Source organism: Lycium ferocissimum, chromosome 1, assembly GCF_029784015.1.
Source record: "Lycium ferocissimum isolate CSIRO_LF1 chromosome 1, AGI_CSIRO_Lferr_CH_V1, whole genome shotgun sequence".
Taxonomy (NCBI): Eukaryota; Viridiplantae; Streptophyta; class Magnoliopsida; order Solanales; family Solanaceae; genus Lycium; species Lycium ferocissimum.
Window position 1 is genome coordinate 64,388,695 of NC_081342.1, and position 14,157 is coordinate 64,402,851.

General features: G+C 33.9%; 2 protein-coding genes across 2 annotated transcripts; both read left to right on the top strand.

Annotated features, from left to right (window-relative positions):
- Positions 1-276: 276 nt before the first annotated feature.
- Positions 277-7,145, top strand: LOC132066301 (B3 domain-containing protein REM17-like). The gene is made up of 8 exons (XM_059459635.1): positions 277-794; positions 1,542-1,675; positions 2,310-2,598; positions 3,557-3,690; positions 4,267-4,561; positions 4,821-4,886; positions 6,689-6,760; positions 7,054-7,145. Exons 1-8 carry the CDS (start codon positions 380-382, stop codon positions 7,143-7,145), a joined length of 1,497 nt encoding a protein of 498 aa, XP_059315618.1. The 5' UTR covers positions 277-379.
- Positions 7,146-7,493: 348 nt separating this feature from the next.
- LOC132066308 (U3 small nucleolar RNA-associated protein 18 homolog) lies at positions 7,494-13,790 on the top strand. The gene is given in 5 exon segments (XM_059459642.1): positions 7,494-7,533; positions 12,622-12,786; positions 12,789-12,893; positions 12,968-13,010; positions 13,012-13,790. Coding segments are annotated over 5 exon segments (972 nt in total). The 3' UTR covers positions 13,631-13,790.
- The last annotated feature ends 367 nt before the right edge of the window (positions 13,791-14,157 follow it).

Below are 14,157 nucleotides of genomic sequence, written 5' to 3' on the forward strand. Positions count from 1 at the left end.
TACTAAAAACGGTAATTTATTACTATCAGTAACTTTCGAGTAATTTCTTAAAACCAGTTTCTGTTTTGTAAAACCAGAAATATGTTAACGACAAAAATTAGATGAAATAGAAAATTTCCAAGCTCACAAGTTATCAGATCATTTGATCGAAGCCGAGCGATGATGACGGCGCGAGGCTGTCCCTCTTCTCAACACTTTAAGAGCCAGAAGAGTTAGATTCTATATATAAGCACACAAGAAGTGCTTTCTCCAACCAAAGTGTCACAAAGTGCCTTTGCAAAATGAAATTTATTTGAATTTCATTTCCCTCCATTTTATTTTTCCACCCTTTCCCAATTCATACTACACTCATCTTTAAAGCCTGTGTCTTTAAAGCCGAATGGTAATAAAAAAAAAAAATAGTATAGTTTCAGCCTTTGAGGTCCTTAGAAAGAAAAATAGTAATAGTACTTATTTGGGGCAAATTTATGTTGTATTGCAGAAAATTCCTATAGGTTTCTTGAAGTATCTGAAGGGACACGACCATTTTAAACATGCAATACTGAAAAAGGCTGATAAGAAATGGCTTGTGAAGGTGAATGGCCATAAATTCGAATCGGGTTGGGCTGAATTTGTACAACAACATGATTTGCAGTTGGGAAATATATTGGTGTTTAGACATGAAGGAAACATGGAATTTGAGGTTTCTGTCTTTGATTCAAGTCATTGTGACAGAGAATATGCTGAGTATATGCAAGAAGAAGAAGAAGAAACCAATAATGTTCAAGAGACTTCCCATAAATTTGCATTCAAAGGTGAATTTACTTTGGGCCCATTTATGATCTTCAAGTTTTCTATTTTTCTCTTCCTGTTATTTATGGAATTTATTTTTACGCAAGCTGTCATTATTAAAAAATTACTATTTTCCCAAACGAAAAATGTTTAGTGGCATTCCCACTGAATGTCAGTGGGGAAAACCCTTAATAGTATTTTCACTTGAAAAAATCAGGAAGTTTCCACCATTCCAATGGAAACCTGTCCTCACTGTGCGTTTGTTCCATTAGAATGAGGTGGGAAAATTATGTTTTATAACACAAATTTTCACTGAATGTCGGTGGTGAAATACCTCTATTTCTAGTATCGTGCAATAGAAACTACATAAATCAAATGATGCTTAATTTGTAACCAAAAAAAAAAAAAACTAATTTGAATTAGCCAAAAGGTGTGTTGGTTACTCCCTCTGTCTCAATTTATGTGACATTTTTTGTTTTTCGAGATTCAAATTATATAAATTTTGACCTAACATTTTAAAATGTATTTTTTCATCATATTGACATTAGAGGAGTTGCAACTTATAATATTTTTTGTATAGTTTTTGATTATTTAAATTTAAATTTTAAAATATTAAGTTGATCTAATCCAATTTAGCTTAATAGATTAGTCAAATTGACTTTAGGGAAGCGAGAAGTGCCACATAAACTGGGACGGGGGAGTATAATTTAAATGTTGATAATTTTTTAGAAGTGCAGTTTGTCATATTTAATTTCTTGAGTATGCAACAGAAAAACCAAGCCCCAACATCAAGTTGTCAAAAAGGGCTTCTTCCCATGTAGAAGCTGCTACTCATAACAAGTCTTTTGGTCATTCTCGGTTTGAATACACTATTACAGAATATTGCCTTTCGAGTTATCGCTTGGTAAGTCTCAAACTCATTGTTTCTTGTGAACTCTTCAAGAATCGTCAGACTATTTATAGGATGAATGGGTTACACAATCAGGTCGCTTATTAGATAATTACAAGTAAATATCTATGATAAGCATCAATTAGTTACATGGTAAAAATGATAACTAATTCGTTATCACATGTAAAACTAGACTGATACTCCGTCTCATTTTAACGGCTGTTTTTGCTCTTTTCAAGCCATTAAGAAAAATAATATATACAGGGTATAGTTTACTAAGTTGCCCCTATTTATCATGTAAAACTAGACTGATACTCCGTCTCATTTTAACGGCTGTTTTTGCTCTTTTCAAGCCATTAAGAAAAATAATATATACAGGGTATAGTTTACTAAGTTGCCCCTATTTATTAGTTTTTTTTTTCTCTTTAAATTTTTTATTTTAAGGATTGAGCAGTCTTAAAAAGGACTACTTCTTTAATGTTAAGGTTATAGTTGGAAACAACTGCCAACTTTGATCTTGAATTCCTGAAGTGACACTTATTTTGGGATGATTTTTTAAGCTAAAGCGACAACGAAAATGGGATGGAGGGAGTATTATAAAAACCTTTTGTCATTTTTTTCTTCGTAAAATGGTTGTACACCGTGTCAGTTCCTTCCTCAACAATTCACATATGCAAATGGTCTCACCAATAAGAAGTGTGGTTTGATTATAAGAGATGAAAGTCAAAGGTCATGGAATTTAAAGCTAATTTGTTGGGAAACTCGAGCCTATATTGGAGGTGGATGGCTCAAATTCATTGCTGATAATTGCTTAAAGGAGGGAGATCGTATTATGTTTGAGGTTGTTACTGATGGAGAGACACCAATATGGAAATTTCAAGTTACTAATAGAAAAACTCCATTGCAAAAGTTTCAAGGCAAGTTTTCTCATCTAACCAGCCTCTTATTTTTTTGATGATCTTTTTCATTGTCATATATGTGTATTATTTTGTGTATATAAGTATTACATCTTGGATAGAACATCTTTTCTTTTGTTTGGTTTCTGAAGTGTGTAGAACATTTTCTTTTACTTTTTCACCTAATAGAAATAAAAGAGGGTGTAATTTCATTATATTTCATATCACTTGTTTCGATCAACATATTAGCTGTTTCTGTTCGTATTTTAGCACCCAAGGGTGTGACCTAGCGGTCAATGAAATGGGTTGTGAACCATGAGGTCTAGGGTTCAAATCCCAGCGGAGACAAAAAACGTTAGGTGATTTCTTCCCATTTGTCCTAGCCAACGCTAGAGATGTTTTGTCTGTAAAGTGCTTTTCATGTAACTAAATTAAAGTGTTATATATGATTGTTATTTCTTTTATATTATAGGGTACCTTTTAGCTACTTCTCCTCGTTAGTAGAAGAGTGTTTTATAGTCATGGGATTTAAATCTCAGACTAAAGTGCAGTTTGCTGTATGCGTTCACTCAACAATGCAGCTTGAAGACTTTGTTATACTGAAAATTAATATTCAGGAGGCCTGTTAGTTAAATTTTTATAATTTGCGTGTTTTTAGAATCTAGTTAAGTTCAATTCCAAATCATTAAAATTCATTTTGATATCATATTCTCTTTTTCTTAATAGCCTAAATGGTGCGACGTCCTCAGTGACAATTCATATATCGGACCACAATTTGAGTTTGGATTAAGGCATAGTAGTAGTTGTTGTTGTTGTTATTCTCATTTTCTTGATCAATTCCTTGCAAAATGATCTGGAATTTGGAAAAGAGTTCAAGAAAGGATCCATATTTAGAAAGCGTCCTGCTAATTTTTGAAACTTCAATATGTTATGTCTTCCTTTTTATCCTAATTGTTACACTTATCACGTTTTCTCTTTCTTTTAATATGTTTTTCTGAATAAGCAGACATTATGAAAAAGCCCTCAAACACGAGTCTTCTCAATGCACAAGTAGCTACTTCAACTACTGGTGATGGTGATCATCCTTATTTCATTTCAACCGTTCAACCTTATTGCTTCAGAAAGAAAATTTTGGTAAGTTATTTGACTGATTTTTGTTAGGGTTTAAATTAATTATAGACAATAATCTGATGATGTTTCGGAAACAGCCGTCCTACCTTGGTAGGAGTAAGGTCTGCACAGACACTCTACCCTCCCCAGACCCCACGTTGTGGGATTTCACTGGGTTGTTGTAATCTGATGGTGTAAGAAATTGTACACTATTAAGTGTACAGGAGTTGAACTCTTTTTGTTTAGTCCTTTTCTTTGCTCTTTTTTTTTTTTTTTTTTTTTTTGGGACAACTGAAACTTAATCGACTCAATGGAATAATTTTTTTTTCCCCATTTTTGGCCCATCTGACCGAAATTAATTGCGCGCTAGCCAAAATATAAAAAACCTATACACTAATTATATATATTATATGTATATTTTTTGTATATGATATGTATATGTATATTTGTACTTAATATACAAAACCTATACATTTGCTGGCTATTATTCTTTTGAGCGGTCCAAAAATGTAATTATCCCTAAAGCGGTCATGGCTGCTACTTCTTGGTTTTGTGGCAATCATCTTGGTCTTTTTCTGACTTTTATGTTAGTATCTTTAGTATCTTCCACTGGATTTTGCAAAGTCAAATGGGTTGATGAATAGAAAGTGTGAGATGATTCTGAAAGATGAAGCACAGAGATGTTGGTCAGTGTGGCTTGGGAGACTTGATTCACATCATTTTGGAATTATAAGTGGATGGAAAAAATTCAGCAAAGCAAATGGACTCCAAGTAGGAGATTCTTACAAGTTTGAACTCATCAAGAATGGGGAAATACCTATAGCACATTTCCATTGTAAGTTTTCTTTCAGTTCTAATGTACTTTTGTCGAGTTTAAGTTCTATGCTCCGATGGCGTAATATAATATTTGAACAATTAGATCACTTATAAGGTAATTGCAAATAGATCTCTATAGTTTTATGATTTCTATATAACATTTCTCATAATCGATCGTGTAACTATATTGCAAATAGTTCATTTCAATGGTCTTTACATATTTTGCTATAGTTTGGAAATTATATAACATCACTAAGGATGTCATTTTGAACACACTACACAATGGAGCTTCTTAGCAGATTTTGTAACTACTTTCATATGAAATAATGATTTTGCAGGCAAATATTCTGGAAAGTTTGCAAAGAGAGAGGAACGTAGAAGCAAGTTGACTAAAAAGAAAACTGGTTGATCCAATGTATGGTGTATAACCTCAAAAACTATGCATGATATGTCTATAAATCCCCATGTAAAGTAAGTAAATGTCTGAGACTAGGAAGAAATGACTGACAAGCCGGCTTTTGTCCAAGCCCGATGACTCAGTGTGGCTTGGTTGTGGTTGTATAAACTATGTGGATCATTTGCACCATATGGCCTTTTCTGGGGCCATTCTTTAAGTGTTGTCTCCATTTGTCCAATGTGCTAAAATTTGTCTCTAAAAGTAGTTGAATGAACTTTTCTTTGTAGACTACCCTCTAAGCTAGTGGGGAACATAGATGGATTGGTTAATGATATGTTCTTGATGCATGATAGGACATATATAGGTAAATTTTTAAAATGACATGTTCCAATTGCTAAACTAGCATCCACACTCATAATTTGGGATGTGATTATTAGATGATCCAAATCATATCTCTTGCTATTCTATAATATCTCTCAAGTAATTCTGCTGCGTACACCTTGTCCTTGTGCCGAGGGTCTACTAGAAATAGCCTCTCTACCTCCCAAGGTAGGGAGTAAGGTCTGTGTACATTCTACCTTCAACCCTCCCCAAACCCCACTTTGTGGGATTTCACTGGGTATGTTGTTGTGTTGTACACCTTGTGGTCCATTCTCTATGAAAGAAAATAATATTTAAATGAATGCTGACTGGCTTTGCCCCACAATACCATATATAACCCCTTTAATTCTCCTTGAAATGATCTTTGAGATTACATATCTTGTATATAGTTGTACAGCAGGGAATAGGTCTGAAGGCCCACATAGTTTCTGGCTGAGAAGTCTTTGGGATTAAAGTTACCAGTTACCAGAGTGTTATTGACTGCCCTAAGCAATTTGTTGTGTTGAAAGAACTCCTGTACAGCTTGATACATATCCCTTAGAACAATAACTCATGCTTTTTTGAAAAAAAAAGTTGCATTAAACTCATCTATTACAGAGGCTTTATTGTCATTAATATCAAACAAAGCTGCTTTGATTCCCCCCATAGTTATCTCAGCACACGTGTTCCTTTGTTGAGACTGTAATACTAGGACCTTGTCTCATAATATGCAGGTCTATTGAAGGCAGTTCATCTGAGGAAGACCTCAATAAAAACCTAATAGAACTATTGAATTTCCACTCCAATCTCGTTTTGTGTCTAATAGACTTCCACTTTCCCCATTCAGTACAGATATATGATTGATACTAGACTTCATGCAATTGAAGAAGTATTTGTGGTTAGAGCCACCCACCGCCCTTCATGCTTGTCGTGTCTTGGATGGTGACGTCGGTATTGTAGTGTTGGCCGGGGACTAGAAATGGTCTGGTGCATAGCCGCCGAGGACGACAGATGCGGAGCGTGGTGGTTTGTTATGATATTATTGCAAGGAATGGGACTTGATGTGGGACTTATGTAGCCTTGGGCTCTCCCATCTCAAGCTTTTGGTGTGTGGTTCTCTTGACCCTGAATGTTCTGTTCCGAAACAATAGCTACTATATGCAAGAACTTGTCATTCTCAGCTATTACATTAAGGAGCCTGAAAGGCTTTCTCCTCTGATCATTATTTTTGGCAAATTCCAGACAGATAAGAGATTTTTTGGTCCGAGAATAAGTAGTTCTCCATGAAATGAGCAGTCAAATTTCCATGTTGGATCATCCATTGATCATTGCATAGGGCTCTATATCAATTCTACTCCATACATGTCTGTTAGTAAAGAATCTCCAATGGACTTCATATCTGCAAGACATAGTAAATCACATTTTTGTCTAAACTCTCTTTAACTTCAGGTTTGGCAACAGGCTGTCCACCTACCCTGTCTCAAGAGAAGAGTGGAGTGTTAAAATCACCACACCAAATTGGTATCTACTTGCTTATATAAAGACTCAAGGTTAAGTCATCGGAGTGCTTTAAATTAAAGATTGTGAAAAACAAATCTTCAAGTGTTTAACAAGAAGAATAAGAAGAAGACAGAAGTTGAAAAAGAAACGTGGACCTCAAACGTCTCTACGATTCAAATCGTGGAGATATGCAACAAGAGAGACGCTTAAACATCACATGCAAACATGGAGTCGTTTACCAAATTAACCGTTCCACATTTAAAAAAGGGAGCTGGAGAATCACAAATAAACGTGTAAACGTCTTCATGTATTAGGAGAGGAAGCTGCATCAAACGGCTCCACGTTTACCAAACGTGGAGATGGTTCGGAGTCTGCTACTGCTATAGTTTTATCGTGTTCAGCTTAATTGTATTTTTAAAGCTTAGTTAGGGATATTCTAGTCTTGTTAAGCTATACTAAGCCCTAATAGGCTAGTATAGATGTCCCACTTTTCCTATTTAGTGATCAACAATGACTTGAATGTTTTCTTGTTTTGTATTTCCTTTTTGAGTATTTCATTCCATTTTTGTTATCACATTACATTTTGTTGTGTTTTAACATTATGTTTCAACTATAATGTTATTGTTAGTGAGTTCTTTTCTATTGGTAAATCTCTTGATTGCTTGTGACTTTGCCCTAGGATTTGCATGAGGATCAATCTCTTGAAGAACCTTGATGAGTTATGACATTTCATAGTTTTGATGATTTGACAAACATGCCAAGGATCAGGTCCTTGATCAGGTCCCCTGAAGACTGTATATCACATGACAATAGTGTAAAGCCGTGTGCATCGTTCCGTCGAAGACACCACAAAGAAGACAAAGTTGTATACATGCTAAAAGCTAACGACCAGTGTAACGTCTCTATTGAGGTCACATGCATCTCACATGATCCTCACATGATCTCATTTGAGTTCCTATTTAAACAACATATTGGCATTGTTTAACTTATCACTTAAAAACCTTAATATCCAGATCTTTACAAGTGTAGCCGGCACAGTTCTCTTGGTGCTTTCAAGAAAAAAGCTAAGACAAGTTCAAGGAGTAGATCTCAACAACGAATGTTTTGAGTCCTAGAGTTGTCTAGTCTTTATCTTTATGATCTCTACATTGTAAACCTACATTTCTTCAAGAAGGGTTTTGTAGGTATTTTGTTTTTATCAAGCTTTTGTTGTAAACACTTAGCTAGAGTTAGTCATAGTGGTGATAAGGTTCAGCTAGAGTTAGTTGAATCAGTTTGGTGCTTGACTAGAGTTAGTCAAAAAGGTGTTTGCAATAGAGTTATTGTAAGGGGAGGGATTAGTGATCTAATTCCTAGGTTGCAATCTGAAACATTGCTCAGTTTAGTGAAGTTGGAAATCCTACTGAGGTAGATCGTGGTTTTTAATCGCTTGAGCAAGGAATTTTCCACGTAAATATCTTGCCTTAGTTACTTTATGTATTTATCAGTAAAAACAGTTCAGGGACCAGGTTCCTTAGACTGTTTTGGTGGATTCATTGGTTCTATCAAACCTTATATTATAGGGGCTTCATTATTTTATTGTTCTAAAGGTGATCCCGATTTTTAGAGCCCGTTTGGATTGGCTTATAAGTTGCCTATAAGCTGTTTTCAGCTTTTTTGAGTGTTTGGCTGGCCAGCTTAAAGCCATCTTGTGCTTAAAATAAGCCCAAAAAATTAATTGGGTTTGTTTGGTTTAACTTATCTAAAGCAGCTTATAAGCTGTTTTTAGCTTATAAGCTGCTTTTTTTAAGCCCATCCATCTTAGTCTCTAACTAGTGCTAGTCCATATCAAATCTCGTATCTATCTCCTATCTTTCAATTCTTTCTTTCCATCGGTTCGTATCATCAATATTGACGTGTTAGAGAACTCCCCACTCTATTCTTGAATGCTGCAACCAAGGCTACAAATTTATATATATTTATGCTTACTTATATTATTACTTTACTACTATATAGAAGCAGGGGTTAAACCCATGCTTCGTTGTCAGTCACGGACAAAAAAAAATTACTACTATATAGAAGCATGGGTTAAACCCATGCTTCGTCGTCAGTCACGGACAAAAAAATAAAATAAAATAAAATCAGGTGGACCCCATACTAAAAACACCAAGCAATATTTTAAAAAAAAGGAAAAAAAGTGGACCCACCCATCTCCAAACTCATGAAAAAAAAAAACGTGCACCCCATATTAAAAATCAAACAATATTCATGTAATTTCCAAAGTATTCCCATTAAATCAATAATGGTGGATTCATTGCCACATGCGTAACAACCCATTAGTGGGAGCAAATGAAATTATTATGACAAAAAAAACGTGAACCCCATATTATTGCTTTTCTTCAAAAGGTTAAGTAGCCAAACGATACAATTTCCTTTTTTTTCTTATATTAGCCTGAGATCTAATCTAGATATTTAACTGTTATATTTGCTATTCCGCCATGTCATTTATTTGTTATGTTTACTAAAATAAATATACTTAAAATATTTATATTTTAAAATAAGATAAAATTTAATTACTTTTTCATTTTTATTCTTACTCTAATAAATGTGAAAAGAGATTAATGTCATAAAAGAAAAAATAATATTAAATGGAGATCAAATAATTAATAAGGTAAATTAGTCAAATTCTAATTCTAATTGACGTTTCCTTAAAAAACGTGCAAAAGACAACATGACAAGTAAAATGAGCTAAACTAAGAATATTTACCAAAAATTAAAAAATAGTAGTTCTTCGTTTAAATAGAAAATCAAATTTCTACTTTGTTTCGTTTTAAACATGTAAGATTAATTTAATAATTAGAATTAGAATTATCCAAATCAAAATTTGATAAAAAATAATAAGTATTGTTTAGGTCCAATCTACATAACAATAGAATATTTTACACCTTTAAATTAATCGAATTAAAATTCAAAGAATCAATTAATGCTTAAATATTGCTATTGTTTTATCTCAAAGAAAGGAAAATAGTTTCCTTTTAAACAAGTCTTCTCTTTTAAAAAGTATTAATAAATTTTTGCCAACTTTGTATTCGTAGCAAACACTAATATAATAAAGTTTTGGATACAGAACACAAACTACAATGTTATATTAATAGTGTTTTGAACATAGTGTGTGTGTGTATATATATATATATATATATATATATATATATATAAATAGTGCCAACTTATGTATGTTTATTAGCCATCTAAAATATATATATTATCACTACCCAAACACAACTACATACACATAGATACACTATAATCCAAAGTGTTGGGCGCACGGGCATACGCCGTCTAGTACTATATTAGAAGCATGAGTTGGGGGTGGTTTTGTCGTCCACCTCCAACTCATGTAAAAAAAAAAAAAAAAACAGTGGACTTACTATACTAAAAAAATCAAGCAATATTAAAAAAAAAAAAAAAAAGTGGGCCCACCACCTGCAAACTCATGTTAAAAAAAAAAAAAAATGTGCACCCCATATTAAAAAATCAAACAATATTCATGTAATTCCTAAAGTATCCCCATTAAGTCAATAATAGTGGATTCATTACCACGTGCATATCAACCCATTAGTGGGAACAAATGAAATTATTGTACAGCAAAAAACCTGGACCCCATATTATTGCTTTTCTTAAAAAAGTTAAGTAGTTAAACCATACAATTTCCTTTTTTTTTTATATTAGCCTTGAGATCTAATCTAGATATTTAAGCGTTGTATTTGCTATTATTCAACCATGTCATTTATTTGTTATGTTTACTAAAATAAATATAAAATATTTATATTTTAAAATAAGATAAAATTTAATTATTTTTTCATTTTTATTCTTACTCTAATAAATGTGAAAAGAGATTAATGTCAAGTCTGCCCATAAGGCATAAGTATGCCAGGTCCGACATAACTTTGGTAATTCCTTCACAAGTGTATGCCGGTGGGGGCATAGCGAAATTTAAACTCTGCCTTGCGATTTTTTTTTTTAAATTTTGATTGTGTGGAGGTTCGAACTCACTGGAACCATGGAGTTTAGTAGAAGGACAAAATTTAAAAGATTTGAATATGAGGGGCAAAATTTAAAGACCACCCCAAAAGAAGGGCAATTCGCTTTCAAACGGAAAATAAGGACAAAAGGTCATTATAATTAAAAATTAATTATTTTCAATTATATTTCAATCCCTCCAATTTTTTCATGTTTATTGGGATAGTAAGACGAAAGGGTCATTGGCACTTATGCCCTATTTTGTGCTGGTCTTTATTTTTCATCCCTCATAACTTTTTTTGCAGGGCATAAATTGATACTTTCGCATTATAGTATTCACAAGTTATGTCTTTGCCTTTAAAGGAGTTTGAATTTCGATTGCGAAAGGGCAAAGATTAAAGATTAAAGACCAGGCCATTTGAAGGACAAATCATGCAATTTTATCATTTTTTTTGTGCGGATTGGCCTTCAAAGGTGCTGGTCTTTAATTTTTAGCCCTCAAATTGCTGGTCTTTAATTTTGGCCCTTCACCTAAAAAAGTGATTAAAAATACCTCGAGGTTCTGGGTTTAAGCCCCAGGTCAGTAAAAAATAATAATTTCTCAAGGAAAGTTTTCAAGAAAGTTAACGCCTTATAAGCCAGAATTAGAAATAACTTCTGTAGTTCTAAGGCATAACTTTTATATAGAAACTATGCCTTAAGACATAATTTTGTAGGATAACTTAATTTCTACAGAATTATGCCATCAGGCATAACTTTACATAGTTTGCTATGAGACCTTGCCTTACGCATTTTTTTTTTTACTCTATTGGGATTCTACATAAGTTAGGCTTCAAGGCATAACTTTTTTCCAAAATAGGACATTTGTGCCTCTACTGGAGATCAAACCCGAATCTCAAAGCTATTTTCGGCCACTTAAATTGCCGAATGATAAAATTTAAAGACCAGCAATTTGAGGTGCAAAAATTAAAGACCACCCCGGAAATACGACATTTGTGCGAATGACCCCAATTTTTTTTTTTTTTATCAAGATGGAGATAAAGTGGGCCAATTGAATGGAAACTCGAACCCGAGCCCAATTTCCTATTGCATTGCTAAAGAAGAAGAAAACCCTAATTACAGCCAGCTAAAACCCTTCTCTGAGCTGACATTTTCTCCTCGCCGCCACTCCTCACCGGAATCACTACGTACGTTTCTACTATCTCTCTCTAATTAGAAAAAAGTATTACCATATGTTACAACTTTTCGCATATCAATTTGGTGACAAAAATTACATCTTAAAATATTAGTCAAAGTTCATGCAGTTCGAATCTCGAGAAACGAAGGGTATTAGTTACATAAAATGGAACAGAGGGAGTATATGTTTATTTTAGTCTGTTCGAACGAACTGCTTCGAACTACTTTTAATTGTATGATTCTTAATTGTATAAACGAATTTTTAGTGAAATTGGATTATTATATTTTATCTGCAGCAAAAAATAATACTACTGTTTTTCTTCTATTTCTCGTTATTCCATGTGGTTTTTTCTTCAATAAGTAGAGTTAACTGTGTGAAAATTTTAATAGGTACTCCCTCCATTCCAAATTAGTTGTCATGTTTCACTTCTCGAGAGTTTATTTGACTAATCTTCGAACTTCGAAGCTAAATTGAATTAGACCAACTCAACATTTTACAATAAACTTTATGAAAAATACTACAAGTTGCAGTTTTTCTCATGTCAATTTGATTTTTACAATGTTGGGATGGAGGGAAATTTATTATATAAATGTTTATTTTAATCGGTTTGAACGAACTGCTGCGAAGTATTTGCATTGCCTTTGTTGAGGTTCAATATGTTTTCCAATTTGAGTGTAATAATTTTGAGTCTTATCTGTATTTGCAGTGATAGCATTCTTCGGACATGGCGAGTTTATTATCTTAAATTCTGTTGAGTTCCACAGGAATTCTCAGTTTCTCCTTGTTGGTGGATTGGATAAAAAACTCAGATTTTTCCAGATTGATGGGAAACGTAACACGAAGATACGGAGCATCTTTCTTGAGGATTTTCCATTAAAAAGGCGTCTTTTTTGCCCAATGGGTCTCAAGTTATTGTATCAGGAAGAAGAAAGTTCTTTCATGTACTAGACTTGGTCAAAGCAAGTGTAGATAAAGTAGGTCCTCTAGTTGGCAGGGAAGAAGAAAGTTCTTCCATGTACTAGACTTGGTCAAAGCAAGTGTAGATAAAGTAGGTCCTTTAGTTGGCAGGGAAGAAAAGAGCCTTGAAAGTTTTGAGGTCTCCTGATTCAGATACAATGGCTTTTCTTGGTAATGAAGGATATATTTTGCTAGTTTCCTCCAAAACAAAGGAGCTAATTGGGACACTAAAAATGAACGGAACTGTACGCTCCGTGACATTCACTGATGACGGATGACAATTACTGAGCTCTGGTGGAGATGGACAGATTTACCATTGGGATTTGAGAACAAGGACTTGCATTCATAAAGGTGTAGATGAAGGATCCATAAATGGTACAGCTCTTTGTGCTTCTCCAAATGGAAGTTTGTTTGCTTCTGGTTCAGACAGTGGAATCGTAAATATTTATAACAGACAAGAGTTTTTAGGGGGAAAGAGAAAACCAATCAAGGCAATTGAGAATCTGACCACGAAAGTGGATTTTATGAAATTTAACCATGATGCTCAAATATTAGCCATCAGTTCTAGCATGACGAAAAACAGCTCAAAGCTAATTCACATTCCATCATTTACAGTTTTTTCAAACTGGCCCCCTGTAAATCAGGCTGTGCACTATCCTCGCTGCTTGGATTTTAGTCCTCACGGAGGATTCATGGCTACGGGAAATGCTGAAGGAAAAGTGTTACTGTACAAGTTGCATCATTACCATGATGCATAGTTAGTTTGGATACTGTTGGCATTATGAGCCAGAAATGTTTTTGTTAGCGTAGTATGAGTTCAAAGGCATGATTTATTTTTTTCCCTTTCAGTTTTCTGATGTAACAGTATTTTTCAATGTATGGCAAGATTATATCTATGATTTGGTTAATTTTGGTAAAGGGCTTTCTCCTCTTATTTTTAACAGAGAATTCCTCAGGTGGCCTTCCCTGTTTGTGGCAAAAGCAGATGTCTTACTGTTTAACAGTTGTATTTGTATATGAGTCCTGTATATCTGTTGCATATCTTTTCCCATTAAATCACATACTATCCCCCCACCCACCGCCACCCCCCCCCCCCCCCAAAAAAAAAAAAAAAGAAGAATATTTCCATAGCAGTTTATCTTCCTGGTCTTGGGCAGTAACTTTCTGAATGATGTGTTTGATACATTGCTACTTGATTCAAAATACAATTTAAAGAGCTGATGCGATGCAGTTTATGTGTGTGAATCAAATGCTGCTTTGGTATTCCAAATGACAAAGCTAATTA

Coding starts and splice junctions, on each gene's coding strand:
- LOC132066301 (XM_059459635.1), top strand. CDS start 380: ATGGTAATAAAAAAAAAAAATAGTATAGTTTCAGCCTTTGAGGTCCTT. Junction 2,599..3,556: donor CAAGTTTTCTCATCTAACCA/GCCTCTTATTTT, acceptor GTTTTTCTGAAT/AAGCAGACATTATGAAAAAG. Junction 4,887..6,688: donor GTTGACTAAAAAGAAAACTG/GTTGATCCAATG, acceptor CTTTAACTTCAG/GTTTGGCAACAGGCTGTCCA.